This window comes from Enhydra lutris, unplaced genomic scaffold, assembly GCF_002288905.1.
Source record: "Enhydra lutris kenyoni isolate GAN:26980312 unplaced genomic scaffold, ASM228890v2 scaffoldscaffold3, whole genome shotgun sequence".
Classification (NCBI taxonomy): Eukaryota; Metazoa; Chordata; class Mammalia; order Carnivora; family Mustelidae; genus Enhydra; species Enhydra lutris.
This window is the reverse complement of record NW_019154087.1, coordinates 69353587-69374306: the sequence shown is the minus strand read 5'-3', so window position 1 is coordinate 69374306 and position 20720 is coordinate 69353587. Positions and strand designations below refer to the sequence as shown.

General features: G+C 37.4%; 1 protein-coding gene across 1 annotated transcript in view; it reads left to right on the top strand.

Moving 5' to 3' along the window:
• The window catches only part of LOC111156387 (hedgehog interacting protein), a 90008-nt gene that overhangs the window by 3532 nt on the left and 65756 nt on the right, over positions 1-20720 (top strand). Inside the window, exons 2-4 of the mRNA XM_022517234.1 lie at positions 2814-3006; positions 8899-9055; positions 9738-9939. Of these exons, the coding sequence (XP_022372942.1) occupies positions 2814-3006; positions 8899-9055; positions 9738-9939 (552 nt within the window). The remainder of the gene's footprint in view (positions 1-2813; positions 3007-8898; positions 9056-9737; positions 9940-20720) is intronic.

Here is a 20720-nt window from a genome sequence, read left to right as displayed (position 1 = left end):
TAACTCATCCTGGGGTCCCTTTAACAGCTGCCTTAGTACAATGATCTATTTACATATTAGCCTAAAATTGAAACTGAACTCTTTAATGACATAATCCAGCACTATAGTCCAGAGACGCATGTGTTCTAGCCAACAGCTGAACAACCTTGTAGGCATATGATTTTTAGAAATAACTTTTTGTGTACCAAGTGATCTTGAGGCGACATCTTAATATACTGTCATGTATTTTCTCCTTTTGTCTGCTCATCGAACCCATGTGGGTGCCTTTTTATCCTCTTTGTTCAGTTACTTGATAAATAAAGAGAAATACAGAAGGTCTCTGTCACCCATTTTACCATTTGTTGATAAGCTATAGTTGTAGGCCACGCTCCACTGTGTGTATTCCAGTATTTATCTTACCTTTCTTCTATGGATTTTCCTTTCTTGTGGCTCAAGATTAAAGGATGACCTGCCAGATGTTATAAATTAGTCAGCAACAGCCACAATCATTACTAGGCATGCTGTAATAATGTTTCGAAGTTTTACATGACTTTCAAAGTATATTTAGTTTAAACCACTATAATTTGATGGTTTCATAGATGGCTTTTAAAAATCGAAACAGGAAATTAGCTTAAATTTCTTCTTAAGATTGATGACCTTGTCAGACATAAAGTTAAGGACCTATATGGACACAAGCACATAGGCAAAAAAAAGAAGAAAAACTACCCTACACACACCAGGACTCATCTGTCTAAAACAGTGTTGCAGCTTGGACTGAGTCCGTTTAATTGACTTCAGTAAGACTATTGGTTCATTGAAACCAAAGCCAGAATGATGGCTCTATCTATCTTCAAATAGGTATTTACACTGCAGACCTCACACAGAGCAAAATGTTACCATCCTGCTGGGCCGGAACAGCATGAAACTTTACAGAGAATAACATTATACTCGATTTCAGATAATTTATTGAATCCTATTTCTGAAACTTTTGATGAGAGATCTTGTGGCCAGAACACATTCCAAAAATTGTAAAAGACAAAATTCTTCAGGCACTAAAATCAAGCTCTTCCTGGACAGCAGCTGGGAGGGTGTATGAGGATCATTTTGTTTCAGCTATAAAAAAATGGAAGCATGCATATTCTCCATAAAACTAAAGGTAATTATATTCCAGTTTTTCAGCCAGCAAAAAAGGTGACTTCAGCATCCTGCAGTTGTTTTGTTCTTAGTGCCCTGCTGTACAATAAGCAAACAGAACAAAGTTGAACAGTATTAATATTGAATAGATCTGGTGAGGTCTGCCAGAATATGGACAATAAAAGACATTTAAAACATTCTTGGAATGCAAATTCTAAGTGTCTGGCGTATGTTTCCTTTCAGAAAACTTTAACCATTTAAGCAATTGTCATTTAAATAAATTGATAAAAATCAAAATGTAAATATAATTGTGATTAATAATAACTTTTCTGAATGTTGTAGATAGTTACAACACATTGCAAAATATATATAGTTTTTTTGAAATAGGGTAACTTCTATGGAACTTTTAATTACTACATGCTAAAGTTTTATCATGCTTGTATTCAGTGATACTTTTTAGTCACTTTGTTCTCTCAGGTCCAAATTTCGTGATCATCTAGAATATCTTTATCATAAAAAACAGAAGCCATGCCATTTACTCAAATTAGAACTTCCTTGTGAATGAAGTATTTGCTTTAAACAATGATCTGAAGTTTCAGATGTTAATTTCAGTTCATAGTTCTAAAGAAATAATTAGGCATAAATGTAGTTATATAAACAGAAAAGGTATGAAATTTATTCCCATTATGAAAAATCAATACTTAATTTAGACAGCACTACATTTCAAGTCTCAAATATTGTGCTGGTATTGTCTTCCATGTCTATTGGAGGAGCTCCTGAAGTCGTTTTTTTTTAAAGTTAGTACTAGACACCAAGACCAACTTCATTGACAAATTACTAACCTCAGTGAATCAGTAACTCCTGAATTAGTCTTACTGAAATAAAAGATGTAATACTGTATAAATAAAGATAAAAGTCTGAAATAAAAGATATAATATTGTATAAATAAAGTATTCCTTTTTTTTTTTTTTTTACTAAAACTCACTAAATCCTATGCAAAAGCACTTTTATTAAACCCCTGTGTTTATTCATGCATATAACATACCTGAGGAGCTAGTTAGAAAGTTTTTCCTGGCTAAGATAAAATGAATAATAAAAATTGGTCTTAAACCAGTTCAGCTTCAGATATTTTTTTTATACAACATGAAAAGAAGGTATTTCCCCCACTGTAGGAAACTTTCCCTATGCAATCTGTAGATTGAAAACTACCTGAAATTAGAGAAATGTAATTCCAATAATATCCCTGAGAATATCATATTAGGAATATCAGGAGTGAACTACATTTTTACCTGAGACACAAATAACCATGTCTTTGAAAATTCTGCTTTACATACAGTTGGATAAAGGTATTTAGAGTAAATATCAGTCACTGTACACTTTGACACAGAGTAAAATGATAAAGGGTTAAAGGGTCTCAGTACTATTGTCATTTAGTTTTTCATACCTGAAAGATAAACAGACTTTGACCTGCAAGGGTAAGAAGCACTTTTATGCATCCTTACCCTCTGCTCCCCCATCTCAGGCCAAGAGACTCCACTTATATCCTTATTAAAAGCATTCTGTATTTGTGACATAGTAATTCTTTTCAGACAACCGCTGTGGCTAAGTTACATGAGTCTACTTATAGGATTACAAAAAACATAACTAAACCTAACTTCACGTGACTAAAGAGAAGTTTGTTTCTGATTTATGGCTTTCAGATATTTTCTGTTACCAACAACACAGAATGTGGGAAGTTACTGGAGGAAATCAAATGTGCACTTTGCTCTCCACATTCCCAGAGCCTGTTCCACTCACCTGAAAGAGAAGCCTTGGAAAGAGACCTTGCACTTCCCCTGCTCTGCAAAGACTATTGCAAAGAATTCTTTTATACTTGCCGAGGCCATATTCCAGGTAAAAAAAAAAAAAAAAAAAAAAAAAGGACAAATTAAATAAATTACTGCAGAATATCCTTATAAGATACCTGTTCTTAGATGCTTGCTTCTGAGGGGGTAAAATTTATCTCACCTACCCAAAAACCTATTTTTACCTCACAGTTAACCTTGACAAATTTGTAAACTTTCAGAATTGCTGCTAAAAAGCTTACTGTCATTCCGGTCTACAAACAGTATGTTGGTTTTGTTGAGATGTTTTACATTTGCTAAATCGATAATACAGTTGGTGGTCTTTATAGGCATTGGATTATCCGTACAGATTTCTTGATGTCTTTTTCATCCGCCAGCCTCAATACCAAGACAGCTTCCTTTTCTACCTAGCTGATACCAAAGTGCAGATTGCCCACAGACTCTTAAGGTCTTACTTCCTTAAATAAAGAATTATTAGAAATCCAAAGTAACACCTTACACAGCACCTTCACATATAATGCGAATTTGCTCCTCAAAAACTCTGTGCTGCAGGAAAGAAAAGTGGAATCATCCCCATTTGACCAATGAGGATGACTGAGCCTCAAGAGAGGTTAAATGCCTTAACCGAAGTTGTGAGGCGAGGAAGTGATAGGACAGATATAGAAGTTCATAGGCTGACAGTGTCACAAATATATCTGCTTACTACCTTATTTTGGACCCTAAAAAACAAATAGATTCTTGGACCTTGGTTACTTTTACCATCCAAAGTTTGTAAACTTTGGCTGTTGTTGCTTCAGTTGGAAGAATCAACATAGAGATAAAAAAGAATTTAACGAGACAGATTCTGTTTAGTTAGGCAGAGTCACACACAAACAAATCTACTGAAGCTAACAGTTATAAAACTAAACGGCATTGAAGGAAAAGACAAGTTTTAAGAAGTGTAGGATGCGCTTGGAGACCTTTTTTAACTGCTATGCATATTTTACATTTTTCTCTGACCCAGAAAAGTGTACATTCTTTATTATTATTTTTTTAATAGAGCTCTCTTACTAACCTAAGAAAATATTTTGACTAGGATTGCTTGCTTCCTTTGGTGTACCATACATGTATCTAAAGCCATTCGTGAGAAAATATTATTATTGTCTTTGTAAACTACCACCATGTCTGAAAGGCTTTTCTTGAACCAGCTGTTTCTTCCCCTTTATCACATTCCCCAAGGCAGAGTAGAACAGGTCACGGTTGCCTAGATGTCCCACAAAGAAGCGATAACAGATTAGGTACCATGAAGGTTTGCTGCAAATCTCAAGTCTTGAAGGTTTGCCTTTACCAATATAAATTGACAAGTAATATGGGCACTTACCATTTTCGTCCACCTTTATCTACCTGAGATAAATACAACAGTGCTGGATTTAAGGACTCACCCCTAAGGTCTCTACAGATGTGAGTTATTTTAGCTTCCAAAACAAACAACAGAGAGCAACATCCAGCAAAAGAGAGAGAGTGCCACAAATAGCTCAGGAGCTAGACCTGCAAGCACCTCGCTCCCCAGATCAACATATGTGGTGACGAATGACAAATTTATGTTTCTACAAAGTTTGTGTATATGTAAAACTGCCGAAGAGCATCAAGATGTCAAGTGCTTTTGGGGGCCACCCAGGCTGCCTTGAAAGACAACCAGATGAAAGCTCCACTCCAGTGGTGGGTAGAGAAGCAAGGGTGCTTTCCAGGGACAGGCTCCAGGCTCTAGCAGCAGGCAGAGGGGGACTTCCCCTGCATCTGTCAGAAGCTAATAATCATTCTAAAGACTGGTCCCAAAAGTGAGTTGTAATAACACACTCTTTGCGTTAATTTATGTTAACCAATTTGTTTCCAGACTTATCCAGGGCACAGAGCTGACCATTTTCTAAAGTATGATAGATAAGACGGGACTCTCCCCACTCAGCCCTTGCCCCAACGCAGAAGGCTCTTTACGGTTCCGGAACACTTATTTTTCAGAAATTGCCCTCAAAACAAATTTTTAACATTTTCACCTTCTTAAGTCTACAGAATGACATGGTTTACTATCCTCTAGAGTTCATAACTGCAGGAAAGAGATACTTTGTGATTTTTTTCTTATAAGAAGTCAATATATTTGACTTTCCTCATTAATAGCTTCATCTTCCTGCACATGAAAAACTTGAAAATCCACGACTAGGGCACTTGCCGAAAGGGGTTGAGAGAGGGGGAAAGAAAAAATCTCAAAGGCATCTTCATTTTCCCCCCGTTGCCCAGTAGGTCAAGAAATAAACAGAAATGCTCTATCCCTTTGCTTCACCTTCATGAGTTTAAGAAAGCACCAGTCACCTTGGAATCCAAGAACATCCAGAAGATAACTGTGCTTTAGAAACTGTAATTCAGAAATATTCATGGTCTGCCTCTATTCAAAACATGAAAAAAGTTAAAAGACCGTAGTGGAGATATACTAGTGTTTTATTAATCATAATATTGTCCAGTTGTGAATTGACTTAAGGAAGTAAATTCTTAAAACTCATAAAAGAGCAAAATTGCATTTGAAAATAAAAGAAAAACAAACACCCACACAGGCACACAGGCGCTCCCTGCTCAGACCAGCGGCCCTCTTCTCTGCCTGCCGTATGGAGCAAGGCAATGCTTTGCTGTTCCCGCAGCAAACATAGCACACTCTGTGGAAAGGGTGGAAATGCATGTTCAGTGGCCTTGCTTCCTCCTTTATACTTGTTACCATGAGTATCATGATATACTTTTTCTCACTCTCAGGCCGTCCTCTCTTCAGCTGTAGGTTATTTAGTGCGAAATGTCTGTATACAATTAGTTCAATTGGTTTAATCCTGTTGCTAATGAGGCCAAGGTCAAGGGTTTGATTCCACTGAGTCTCTGTAGTCCATAGCCAGTCCTGACCCCAGTCAGATACCTTACACATGTGGCTTATTAGTCCCCGGGAGAGCAAACCAGACGGAATGGATGGATACATCAAAATCCACTACCTCTATTAGAAAATGCTGTCAAGGGCAGACCTCACTGACAGTGGGTTTTCTTGTGTTTTGTTTTTTTCCTTATCATGGTGAACAGCATACATAATGAAGAAAAGTAACTTTTCTCTAGCATACATGGCCAAGAGGAAAGCTAGAGCTTAGAACATTCCACAGAGAATATTTATTTACATCAGTATGTTGTGCATTGCTTTGTGGTATAGTAGGACTGGATTCATCATGATCCAGGAGAATAGTTACAGGTCCAGGGTATTTGATAAGTTATCAGGAATTTTAAAGATGCCGCTGGCTGGAAAAATCCACGTTATTTCCATCATCAGTAGACTTGATCATACTATGATGATCCAAAGTGAACTAAACACCCACCTTCGGTAAAATGCCTCTCGGGGTATTGTCCCAGATAGAAGGGTACCATTTGGTAAATTATATCTTCCCTGACAATAAACAAATGTAAACCCAGTGTCCTGAAACCAGGTTCCTTTTAGCTATTCACAGGAAAATATATCCTAGTCATCACTGTCCACAAAATCAGATCATTTAAGGTAAACTATTAACAAAAGTATAAGATGTTGCAATTCAAATATCATAATTAGGAGGAAAATGTCCGTATTTTTATGTGTCTTTTGAGTTGGCTCCCTCCTTTACCCTTACTCAGTTTGCGTAGATTCTGTAAAAAGCTAAGAGTAATTCACTGTTAATTCCATTTTTGTTTTAATTTGGTAAGAGAACACCTTTGGAGCCATAGGGCTTATGAATCTATGCTCTTTAATCTTCAGGTGTTACATTTGAAAATGATTTGTCACTTCCACGTTTGTCCCCAGCCAATAACCTTGTCAAATGGAATCAGCCATCAGCATTGTTTGTTAATTTTCTCTTAAGATGGTATTGGTTTGCAGACAGTAATCCTGGATGGAGATATTTCTTAAAAAGCCAACTTGAAATTTCTTATCAATTTCACTTTGAAATTTTTATGTGATCTTGCAGGCAAAGATCATATTAAAGCGAAATTTCTCATTTACACATTCAGTTATAAATATATCCATAGTATGACAGTATTCCTGCATGCATAATATTAGCATGGAGATCTTGATGCCTGATGGGGGCTGTGTGTGTGTGTGTGTGTGTGTGTGTGTGTGTGTGTGTCCCCAGAAAAAGATCGAGCCCAAAACTGCAAAAAGTTTGCTTTAGCAATGCCGTTTTCCTTCTCTTTTTACATCAAACAGTCTTGTTCAACACTACTGAGCAGTTTTCATCTATGTGCTTAGCCAGGAAAGAACGGAGGAGAAAAGTTATCTTTTGTAAACAGTGAATCACTGAAGAAGAGTAAATGCTGCCTCCTTCATTCCTCTCCCCAATTTCTAATCCCAGAATTTTTTTCAAAGAAGGATAACCTCCTTCCAGCTGCCTTGCCCCTCCCATGAAGCACCCCTCCCAGCTGCCGTGCTTCCTTTCAGTCTCACCCTTACCCCACCCCTACACACACACACACACACACACACACACACACACACTCCCAAGGACATCTGCTCTCACTTGCTTGATTTCCAAGGAGAAGATGTTTCCTCACAGTCTAGTCCCGTACTGGTCTTGAAGAGTCTGTCTCAGAAATTTAGGGATGATACATTTTACCCAAAAGTTAGGTCAAAATGTACATCAGGACCCTCAGAATTCTCAGATTAGTTTTAAGTTTGAGGGGGCCCAAGTCAAGCTCCTAGAAAATAGACTTTTAGTCTTTCACATTCCACGGATAAGTCTCACTTGGTTGTGCCCAGTTCTTGTTCTTAGAAATCCTTGCAAACCTGAATCCATTACACAGCTTCTAAACGTCAGCCAAGGGACAAGGTACCTTCATCACAAAGCTGTTATGTGTACAATAATCTAAATTGTTAGGTAGAAATCAAAGTGTTATGTGTAGTTAAAGATATGAGACCTGCAGCAGGAAGTTAGGACATCATATAAGGTTGACTCTGGTAACAACATCATATTCTGAAAGCAGAAGTAATCAGAATATGGAAGGAATCTTAGTAATGTGCCCCCCCCAAAATACCTTATTTACTTAAATTGTGAAAATAATGTCAAAATTCTTTTTTTTGTCATAAAGTCCTCCTCCCCTTTAGTAAATATAGTTGTTTTTATTTGATAAAAAAAAAAATTCTCAATCGGTAAAAGAAGAGAAAACATCTTTCAGATCCCTTTAAGTAAGTCTGTTTTGCATTTCTGTTTTGACTTGTCATATTTTTTTTCAGTGAGGGTGGCATACCAGCTTTCTGATTGAGAAGACTGAAGGGATAGTTTAAATATAGTTCTTATATTACAAGATAAGCATTATTTTCTGTAAGCGATGTGTAGGAAAAAGGCACATAAGTATTTGAAGATGGAGGCTCTGTTCTTAACACCGTCACAGTGAGTCAGTCATTTATTATGACATATAAGGACCTTGTGATATTCAGTAGATTTATTATTCAATCACATGTGAGTGACAGAGAAAAAGATTGTAAAATGACCCAAATAGGCACCCGATGGTCTATTTCTTTCTTGACTCTAGTGTGTTCTTCTTAGGATGTTATTTGTTATGGTAGGGGGGAAAGTGCTGACCAGTGATGGGATAAACTTACAAGTACAGCATATGGTAAATGAGGAAGCTTGCAAAGGGTCAGTGCAATAAGATTAACACTGGATTTGGATTCTGTGTATTCCGTATGAGTCTTTTAAGATATCCCATGCCATATTATTTCACTTTAACAGAAATTCTTAAATTTTGGTTAAAAAAAAAATGGAAATCCCAAGCTAAAAAGTGGTCCTTTCTTTTTATTATTTTCCTAGAATATTCATATACTTTCTAAAACATGTTTCCCATTTTTTATCTTTCAAATAGGGCATTTTTACTGTCATGCTAACTATTTCTAATGAGTCTTTCTGCATTTTTTTTAAAGGTTTCCTTCAAACTACTGCTGAAGAGTTTTGTTTTTACTATGCAAGAAAAGATGGTGGGTTGTGCTTTCCAGATTTTCCAAGAAAACAAATCAGAGGACCAGCATCTAACTACTTGGACCAGATGGAAGAATATGACAAAGTGGAAGAGATCAGCAGGTTCATAAAGATAAATGCTCTTTAATCTTAAAAAACAAAAACAAAAACAAAAAACCAACTGAACAGTTTTGTGGTTTTGTTAGTGAATCAACTGTCTGTGTTTGATTCCAGCAGCTATCTCCTCCAGACGCTTCTTTTTTTTTCTTTTTGGTAGTTTGCTTCTCTAACATCACATTTGCTTAAATGCCTTTAATGCTTAGACTACTAATCTTTTATTATGAGTTTGGCCTCTCTGTGATTCACGTGAATTTCATGATTATAGTTTTAAACTTGACCTTTATGGCTGTTGTTAGCATATGGAAATAGCGCAATTCTTATTAGCAAATCAGAGTTTTATAAATAGATCTCAGAACTTTCTCTCTGAGGGCCTTTCTGTAAGGCTTAATTATTGTGAGTAAAGCTAATTTTAATTAGAGTCACTGAAAGAGAAGATGATGAGCTCATGAAATTTAAAAATCTGTAAAATTTTTATTTGGATTCTCTCTGACTTTTTTTGGTAGAAGGCTATTTGTTCCACTGAAAAGAACTTAAAAGAATCATATGGTGACTTTTGGGCTAACAGCACGTCATGATTCTCAAAACCATTGATTCCTAGAGGAAATAGATTTTGAAAAGGATGCAAATACATCCTTTACCTCCTTCACCTCAAGAAAAGCTTACTGGTTTTCTTTAATTTGTTTAGAAAGCACAAACACAACTGCTTCTGTATTCAGGAGGTTGTGAGTGGGCTGCGCCAGCCTGTCGGCGCCCTGCATAGTGGGGATGGCTCGCACCGTCTCTTCATTCTGGAAAAAGAAGGTTACGTGAAGATACTTACCCCTGAAGGAGAAATTTTCAAGGAGCCTTATTTGGACATTCACAAACTTGTTCAAAGTGGAATAAAGGTTGGCTTTTTAAATTTTATTTCTCTTTGCTCTGGCTATGTTGATTTTATTTTAGTGTTCTCGCTCTCGCTGAAAGTATTTGTAATAAAAAGAATGTTTAAGGAGAACGTAAGGAGACAACCTAAGGGGACAGTAATTTCCGACAACTGATTGGGGACAGTGACATGACATTTTTAATATTCTTTGGTGACTCTTAAGCAGTGCCATCAGGTTGATATCTTGACATGCTTTCCTTGTGTAAATTACAGATTGAAAATAATACCTGGTTTTATAAAGTATGTGTTTAAATGTTGTTTACTAGGCATAATACTTAGAACTGTGTATCAGCACTTGCTGGTAGAAACAAAGAGGTCTTTCAGTTATTTTGGCAAGAGCAAAGCATTCGTTTACTGCATCTGTTTTTGCGTCTGTCATAAAAAATGCTACCTTTACTGTGACTTCCTTGTACAATGTTTTTACAGGTAAGTCAAACGTTTTCATCGATAATTGACCATTTTTATATTACATATGCATGTGCTGCCTTCTCTCACTTCTCCAGTTTGAATTCTCATGTTAGATAATGTCCTAGTATATACATAAAATTACTGTCAAGTTTGACAAGAGCATAATATATTATTAGCAGTACGGAGCTGTAAAGTAAACTGACATTTTAAAATTGAGGCACATTCAATAGCTCATGACTAATTTAGAATGAAACAAAGTAGCAGTGCGATTTGAGAAGAACTGGTTGTCTTTTGTATTTCTTACCTGGGAAGAAAAGTCAAAGGAGGATGTATATTCTTCTACTCATATAGAAATGAACTCCTCCTTGCTTTGTTGAGCTCTATTCAAAGGCACGGACATCAAAACCAGAAGAAATAAGTCAGGAAAAAAATAGGTACATTCCTGATGTCGATTCATTACCTGCCATCTAAAATAATTAGGATGATTCAGTTAGAATACAGAGATTATATATTCCATGTTGTTGGCAGCACCCAAATTCAGGTGTGTGTTGTGACTCTGTCACCAAGAAATCCTGCGTAAGAGAAGTACTTTATGGTACATATGATCATTTATGGAAAAGGGCTTCAGCACCAACACACAGATCATTCGGAAAATCTGTTAAACTCAGTAGTCTCAACTTTCTCCCAATAAAAGTTTTCATTAGAATTCACAGCAAAATCACCAAAAGTCTCTTAAAATGAAGCATTAGTGTTTTGCACCTAAGGCTTTAATAAGTACATTTTGAAATGTGTTCTGATAATTCACCGCCAGTGGAGCAAAGAATTAAGATGCAGCAGCACGTACATGACTCACTAGCGGTGTATTTCTTTTCAAAGATTTTATTTATTTATTTGACAGACAGAGATCACAAGTAGGCAGGGAGGCAGGCAGAGAGAGAGGCGGAAGCAGGCCCCCTGCTGAGCAGAGAGCCCGATGCGGGGCTCCATCCCAGGACTCTGGGATCATGACATGAGCCGAAGGCAGAGGCTTAACCCACTGAGCCACCCAGGTGCCGTGCAGTGTATTTTTCTTACTATGAAAGTTATATGTACTCTTTATGAAAGAAAAAAATTGGGGAATGTATTTTAAAAATCATCACCTATAATCTCATCAGTTAAAGAATACCACTACTAGCATTTTGATATACTTCCAGCTTTTATAATAAAATTAGATGAATTTATCCTGACTGCAAAGATAATATAGGTCCATATTAATAAATGTGGAAACATACAAGAACATGTTTTCTTTTTGCTTTTCTCCCAAGCAGCTTTAAAATAAAATTGAAATCTAATCGTATACACATCTTTTTAGCTTTCTTTTTTTGACATAAGAGTATGTCATGAGTATGTTACCAGATTTGAAAACTTCTCTCAAAAACTTAGTTTTTGTCTCTTCTGGGTATTCCATTTCCTAATTATGAGACATTTAGAGTGACTCCGGTATTTGCTTTTTATCAGTGCAAGTAATGTGATTTATCATTCTCCTGTGTATTATTTAACCTGATCATGCATGACTTCCTTAATGTCCCTTCACAGAGAGAGCATTACTGAGATGAAGGACATAAACCCTGATACTCATTGCCAATGGCTTTAGAATATATTTTCAAGTATTTGAAAGAATAACATACAGCTTTTAAATATTTGAATAAAAATATTGGTATTAAAAAGATAAGGCATGATAAAATAGAGGTGTAAGAAATGGGCTCAGTTTCATTGTAAGAAGTGAAGAACTGATGTTCTCATTTCTACTTCAGTTTACCTGCCTAAGTAATGACAGCCTTTTCTTGGGGTTCCTTCAGAGTGTGTCTGTTTCATCTTACGCCCATTCATTGGGATAGTGAACGAAAGTTTATCTTCTCCGACCTGGAGATATTTCATCACGCAATAAAATTGTATAAGCCAGATTATGACAGTACAATGATTCTGCAGTAGGTATGTTCTGCAAGCCTCTGGAAAATTCTGTAGAACCCTCATTGTCCCTTATTTCCTACAACAGTTCCAGGCCTTACAGGGCTTAAAATAAACTTCAAAAATCCTTGATTCTACATTTGTAGAATACATAATAGAACATATTTTTTAAAGTGCAATATTTGAATTCTCTTGGAGTTTGGGACTAGTGATGTCAATAAGATAGGAACCTATCATGGCAGAGTCGAGTGTATACTGTATAGCCAGTAATGAGACCACAGCCTTGTTACCTCAGGTAGGTGATGCTACAACTGTCCTTTATCTTAGACTCTGTGGAACTTCCCTCGCAAGTCATGAATTGGAAGTGTTAGAAGAGGCCACTGTTGGTATGATGGGGCGGATGCCAACACGTTCATGAGTTGATCATACCATTGATCTTTGTGATATGCCCCTTAGAGACTTTTGAAGTAAAAAAATTTTCACACCTATTTCACAGTAATTTTTTTAGGCTTCTTGATATATGAATAGTTAGTGCGTTCATGGCAGAATTCTGTGTTCGTCAACAATCATTTTATATAAATAATACAAATAGCAATTTCATAAATTATTATGTATATCACTTTCTATGCTTTCAGTTTTAAAATTCTAAGAGAAGGCATAAAGCTTTATTAACTGACTAAAGTATTGATTGCAATACTCAGATCACAGAAATTAATAATGTATACTCAACCTAACCTTCAAATGTTTGAAATGAAAACAAGACAAACCACAGTGAAGATCCCCCCATGATATTAATTAATGATCATCTGAGTATCTTAAAACAAACATAAAGAGGAATTCCTGATTACAAGAGTTTCTGAAAGCTAGTGCTTGCTGTAAGGGAATCTGGAATTCCGTTTCTGCTAATTGTCAATTAAGAATCAACAGGAATTTCTTTCACCTGGTAAAGGACTGACATTTTTGTGGCAAGAAGCAGAACATGGTTGGTGTCCTCAAAGCTTTAGTAGCCCTGATTCTTAAAGCTACTTCAGAGAAGTGCCATCAACACAGCCAGTCATCCAGGAAACTTAGACAACTCTTCCCTAAGTGGTCCTGTCTGAAGCTAAAAATAGGGTGTCTTATTTTTAAACACCCATATTGTGCTGCCTAATATTGTGGGAGATTTCAGTACGTGTAATTGTCTATGTCTGTCCAACCCAAGTTATATGCAAAAATGCAAAACACAAGCTAAAGAAATGGCTTGTCTTTGCTATAGGAAATACATTGTTGAGTTGGATGAATGGAATAAATCCTCATGCCCTGTGAATTTAAACTGTCATTTGTTTGGGAAGAGATGATTCCATTCACAACAGCTCAAATCCTACAGAAGAGATGATTCCATTCACAACAGCTCAAATCCTACAAGACTGAGCTTTGTGAAATTGCCAAGTGAACAGTGAGTCAGAAAACTGTTTTAAAAGTATGTAGTGATTTCATAGATTTTTGATTATAGTGCACTGTTTAAGCTAACCACTAATACACCGAAGAATGATCCAAGTGTTCAACTGGTGAGCAGTCTTTAAAATCTTCATTTGCGGGTGTGCATGTGTGTGTATGAGTGTGTACATGCTTTGTTTGTTATTGTTGTTGTTGTTTTATCTCAAAGGGAGAAATTTTAAAAATCATACTATCTATGTCCCTGGGTAGTTTGAGGGGTGCCTGGGTGGCTCAGTGGGTTAAAGCCTCTGCCTTCAGCTCAGGTCATGATCTCAGGGTCCTGGGATCGAGACCCACATCGGGCTCCCAGCTCAGCAGAGGGCCTGCTTCCCCCTCTCTCTCTGCCTGCCTCTCTGTCTACTTGTGATCTCTCTCTCTCTGTCAAATAAATAAATAAAATCTTTAAAAAAAAAAAAGATACTGGAAGTTTGAAATCTTTAAATTGAGCTTATAGCTGAATTCTGAGTCAGACCTTCTGGCAAGTGCTCGAATCAGCTTCATCTATCTGAAGTCCTTGGGAATGACAAGCCAGTGGTTCTCAGGAATGGCTGCACAGTATAATTGCCTGAAACCTTTAAAAAATTCTGCTGCCCAAATTAAGTTGCACTATCTGGGATTGAAACCTAGGTATTGGTATGATTTTAAAGCTTTCCCAAGCAATTTCAACGTGTAGCCAATTTGAGAACCCCTGATCTAGACCGAACTAAACGCCTGAGCCAGTTTCACATTGAATGAGACACATTTCCCTGCCCAGACTATGCCCAGGTGCTACTACTAAAATGTCCATGGGGAGCAAATGGTTGAATATTAGCTGTCATTTGTCACTTCCTTGGCCTATACGTATTACTTGTCCACTTTGAGGGAGAAGATGAGTTCATTCTTGCACCATGTAAGATTCTTGATATGAAGTTTTGAAAAAGAATGTTGTAAAATCTCAACAATTCTAATTGGACAATTTCTTTGCCTATAAATTTTTCCCATTTTTGTTCCTTTTGGAATCTGGTATTCATCTAGTTGGCAAACTGTCATCCCTGTTCCTAAAATATGTAGTTTGTGTTTATATTATAGACCCCTGTAAAAATGACAAGGACACCAAAAGTTATTCTAGTGTAATTTTAACAAACTTCTGACTACCAAGGATCTGAAAGTCAGCCTTAGCTTTGTGTGTGTGCAAGAAGCACAAGCCTGCACCTGTTACCCACAGGGTGGCCTCTTGAGGAAACCAACACACAGCTTTCTCTGCCACTCAGTTCTCATGAGCGGCCAGAAGACGGAGAGGCTCACACCCACAGCAGCCCTCTGGGCTAGCAGCATGCAGCAGACAAAGCCGAAAGACTTGTCCATCATTGGAACAAGTGTGACTGGACTCCTGTCCCTTTCTATCTACTTGGATCCTCATTTCAAAAGATGCTTTTTGAAGCAATCCTTTTACCAGGGGAGGAGAGGACATAAGGCTGAAAGCTGCTGATTGTCCGGGTGACTGAGCCCATTGAGGTGGGACTCTTGAGAGACAGTGGCCCGGGCGCCCGGGAGCCAGGGGAGTATGAGGAGGAGGACGCAGGGTGTGCCGGGGCAAGCCCCAGTGGGGCAGCCTCTGATTTCACATGCTTGTAAATCACAGGCATAATTATGAGCATCGAAAGTTTAATGAAATCCAAGGGCTCATCAACCCATTGGGATGGATGTCCTACTTCTCTGAAGTTTGTCAGAGACCTAACCTTTTCCTCTGCCTTCAGCTTGCTGTCTTATGGCAGCCCATGAAATGCTAGTATATTTTTGCTCTGGTGAAATAAGTCAGAGCAGAAGAAAAAGCAATTTGCTTATCAAAAGTAGTAGTGGGTATATAGCGTGCACGCAAATGCGTATGTCGATGATTCAACCGTGTGTCAAATACTTTCTCAGAAAATCATTAGAAGTCAGCTCTTAAGCATACTTTAGGTTGGAAGAAAGCCTGTGTTACCTTGAAAGAAAGCTGTAAAATATCTTTGGTAAATATTGCAATAGAAGAATCACCATCCTAAAACACCCAAGTGTATATGTGGCATTTTTGAAGTTTTGGGCCAATCAAATTACTGCATTCGAAGAGAATTGCTATGAGTGGTGGGAATAACTATTAGACAACTTCATTCTGAAAGTGGTTAGAAAGTTAATTAAATAGTCTGCCCCCAAATAAAAACTTTTTAATGCCTTCCCTTTCTTTGTGGTTTAACATTCTGGTTCCAAACTATTAAGTTAAAATGTAAGCAAAGGCACAGCTGCAAGTAAAATTTGGGCCACACTTATTTTTTCATATCAAGGTAGTAATGACATGGTATTAAGCCCAACTATTTTTCTTTAATTGAGTGTCACAGACACTTTACATCAAAATGCCCTATACTCTCTGAATCATGTAGTTTTAATTTTTAAATAAGTTGAATCTCATTTCAAATCTAGTAGGAATGTCCACGGAGTAATTATCTTAATGTAAAGCAAAAAGTCCCTTGGTGATGAGAAATAATCAGTGTCGTTTTTTGTTTGGTTTAAGTTAGTTTTCATTCCTGGTGTTCTTATGTGTTTATTTTGGCATTTGCAATCCCATTGATAAAATATTTGAATAAATATAGATGTGTATATATGTGGTGTATGCCAGTATAAGCCAGTTTAATCTATAAATTATTTTCCATCGTGCATCATGTTTTTTACTGAGACAGAAACTGAAGAGGCAAATGTAATGTCCCTCCAGCTGAGCAGAGAAAGGTCTGCCTTCTCCTCCATTTTAGGTCCCATAAGTCACAGTGGAGGTGAGGAAAGTTCTTACATTAATGCCTTTGTATTTATCTAAGACTTGAAGGGCAGAGGAAATAGAGCCTATAAATCTCAGAAGTCTATGGTAATCATTAAAACAAGGGGAAAACTAAGAAGTCTGGACCCTAGAGAAAGACTCTGCCACTTGTAAAAATCATCTGTCTGAACGTGGCTGCCACCACTTCAGAGTATCTGACTAGAGAGAGAAGAGAGAAGAGCGACTGTTGATACCACCTGTCATTGCTTCCCAGGAGCTGTCTTATCTAAAGAAAAGAAAATAGCAGGCATCACAAAACTACCTGTAAATGGTAGAAGGGAGCATAGCGCTCCCTTTTAGAGCCATTGAATAGCTTTTCTTTCTCAAAACTACAGACCTCAAGCAAGCTGTGTTGTTAGCAAGTATCCTGCAGTCTTCATTCTTACTAATCATAGCCGCCATTTTTTTAAGTTCTTACTTTGTTAAGCCACAACATAGATGACCCCTGTAATTCTGACAGTAACCCTGTGAGGCATGTATTAATATCCCATTTCACAGATGAAGAGACTGAGGCCCAAAGTTAGGCAAACTGCCCAGGCTAACACAACTAACAAGCACCAGAGCCAGATTTCCAAGACAGTTACCTGATGCCATGCTCTGAAACCCCCGTGCTCTGCTGCTCTCTGCCTTTAGTCAGCTAACTGCTCAGGAGGAAAGACAGAAGTATGTTCAAGAAGCTGAGATTGGGGGTGCCTGGGTGGCTCAGTGGGTTAAAGCCTCTGCCTTCAGCTCAGGTCATGATCCCAGGGTCCTGGGATCGAGCCCCGCATTGGGCTTTCTGCTCAGCAGGGAGCCTGCTTCTCTGCCTGCCTCTCTGCCTACTTGTGATCTCTCTCTCTGTCAAATAAATTAATTAAAAAAAAAAAAAAAACCTAAACTAAACTCTATAAAAAAAAAAAAAAAAAAACAACTAAACTAAACTAAAAAAAGAAGCTGAGATTGGTGATGGGCGATGTTCATCCCAGCAGGACAGTGAGCAAGCTGAGGGCCTAGATCTGGCGTCAAGCATACAAACTTGGGTTTCCGTCACTGCATCCATACCATGAGCTGGTGATTTGGCCTTAGACAAGTGAGGTAGTCTCTCTAGTCTTAGTCTCTTCATCTGCAGAACAGAGATAATAAAAGGTTGCACCTCACACTTCACATGTACAATTTCACATGAATCTGAAATGCTTTGAAAGTTTTAGCTCTTATCATCTATCATTTTAACATGAAAAGGGTGGGGGGAGGAGGGAAGACAAGACCAGCCCCCAGAATGACTCACAAGCTCCAGGGTCCACTGTTAACTAGATGCCCTGGTGTATAACAGCCCCCTTAATATGGGATTGAATGGTAACTTACGGAAATCGTGGGATAGTGTTAGCCTTTGCACCAAAATTACATGGCAGACCCAGGGAAACAAAGTTATATTGATGTATGTGTGTGAGTTTTCTTTAATTCAAAAAGAAAAAGCTAGAACATACTTGCATTTCAGTGTGTAACTAGAGAAAGACACAACCTTCACTTTTGCAACATCAGCTCTTGACAGTAGGTGGATGGTGTTGGTACCTGCCTTGTAATGCAAAAGTCCCATCCTGGGGGTTCTCAGAGCACATGCCTAAGGATGATAAGGCATGGTGCGGCGACCCCCCGCCCCAGCATGGCCGCAGCCTCTCACTAGAATTTCTGTGTTGCCATAGTAGTTTCTCTCAACCTGGATATTATAGTAATGAAGGTCTTTTTGTGTGTTTATTTTGGAACATGGTTTGTGTCAATCTGCCGTAGAGTTAATAAATTGTAGGATTTGCAAAGGAAATATACTGGGACTGAAAACTAAGGAGGTTCATATTTTTGCCAGCTTGCAACTATTGCTCAAAGCATAGATGTAGATTCTCCGGATTTGGGAGAGGGAAGCACTTGGGCAGAGTTGCTACGAAGTTACCAGGTAATGTCATGACATAGCGTACTGCTCCACAATTTTGTTTGTTTGTTTTTTAATAGCAGATCAGTAAAACGTACCATGAAGTCAGGGAAGAGAGAACTTTAAAGGAAAACACCAAAGTTAAACAAGAGCAACCACAGACATCAGTGAAATATGTTGGGGATCAGGTGCTATAATATACAAATGGAATAACCTCAACTATCTCCCCCTTGTTTACGTAGCATTCTGCTTTTAACAGACTTCTTGAATTTTTACATTTATATAATATATATAGATTTATTTATACAATATAATAATCATATACAATAAATATATAGTCAATTAGTGCAATACATTTTAACTTAGTTCTTGGTAGTATTCATCAATTGACTTTTAGTTATTTTTAAGTCTGTAAAGTCTGCGATTACGTTGAACTATCATAATGTCGAAGTGACAAGAACAGAGGACATATATTTATTATTTTTTTGTAAGAGGGGGGTGGGGTGGAGGGGCAGAGGGAAAGGGAGAGAGTCAGTCTTAAGCAGTCTCCATGCCCAGTCCGGAGCCCGTTGCGGGGCTCAATCTCATGACCCTGAGATCATGACCTGAGCCGTAATCAAGAGTGGGATGCACAACTGACTGAGCTACCCAGGTGCCCCTTTAAAGTGTTTTTAAAAACTGAGTCACTACCTTGATATTAAATCAGCTTTGGACTTTGCTTGTCAAAATATCCTTTGAAAAATTAAAAAAGTGCTATTTATTGAGGCCATTCTATAATATATCATAATGAGAAAAGCTTGAGAAAATCTTTTTCTAAACCATCTAATTTTCTATCTCAGCATGACTTTGTGATACCAGGTGACATGTGGTCACAATGGGTCTCAGGATTTACCATCAAAAGGGAAGTAAAATTTGAATCCTTTAGTCAATGAATTTCTATTTTACTCTATCTGGGCATGACATGTATAATTTAATTTTAAGGTCATCCATTCACTCATTTTAAAATAATGTGTAATTCCACATGCCTAAATTTCAAAGCACAGAAAATCTGTAAAAAATAGTTATTTAAGATAAAATATGTGCCAATTATTCTATCATACACATTGTAGTAGAACAGGAACAGAAAAAGAGATCAATGAATTTAATTCCATCATTGCTAGAAATTACAATCATTTAATCTGATTGTGAACTGAACCCAATAAACTGAAGCTCATATAAAAATAAAACATTATGACGAAATGATCTTAAAAATTTACATATTGTTAAAAAATTCTTCAGAAAAGATGATTCCTTTCAAACATCTAAATATCAAATATTCTGGCTTTCTCTTTAAGAGTAGTTAAATTCTTTACTTTAAAAAAAATTTTTTAATAAGGTATTTCTAAACCAGCCTCCTATCCTAAAACACCTTTGTTCCAAGTGTATCACAAACTTAAATAAAATTACATCCGACCTCAGGCTCTTTCTAGATAGGGAAAACACATCTGTTCTAAGAACCATTAGCCAAAAGTTTGAAACTGTTCAAAAAAACACATAAAAGAAAAACAAAAACAAAAACAAAAACAGTGTACACAGTGACCATGGAAGACTCTTGAGGATAGAAAAAATTAGGAAAACATTACTCTAAAAAGGATAAAAAGATAACCAAATTTAATTCCCATTAAATCTTGGGCATTCTCCGAAAGAATTGATGATGAGGCTCTCACAGTTCAAACATCTTTGTTGGATGGACGTGAACACACCTGTTCAGAAAAGGTGAAACAAAGCTTGAACTGACTTCCCTCTCACATACAGGTCACCAAACATCTGTCATAAGTTATCAGTTCCTAACCTTAGACTGGACTCAAGCCTGTGACCTGAGGTTGAAAAAGCCATGTAGCTCATTCTCTCTTATCCAGTCTGCTGTGAGGTTTTTCTTTTTTTCCCCTTTTAACCACTATTTAAACTTCTGTTTAAATCTCCAGGGGTTTGGAAGATCTGATTAACCCCATGACATTAATAATGTATTTACACCCAGGGTCTCTGTGCGTGTCACCTGGGGCTGATCTTAGGATTTTGTGACTCGCAGTAATGTGGCTAGCTTGAAAAAGATTTGTCCAATAGCTGGCATAGCTACTTAATTGCAACCTAAAGACAATATCTCCTTGTCCAAGGAAGCTTGTGTATGAGTGTGTGTGGGTGGGAGGGTGTAGGT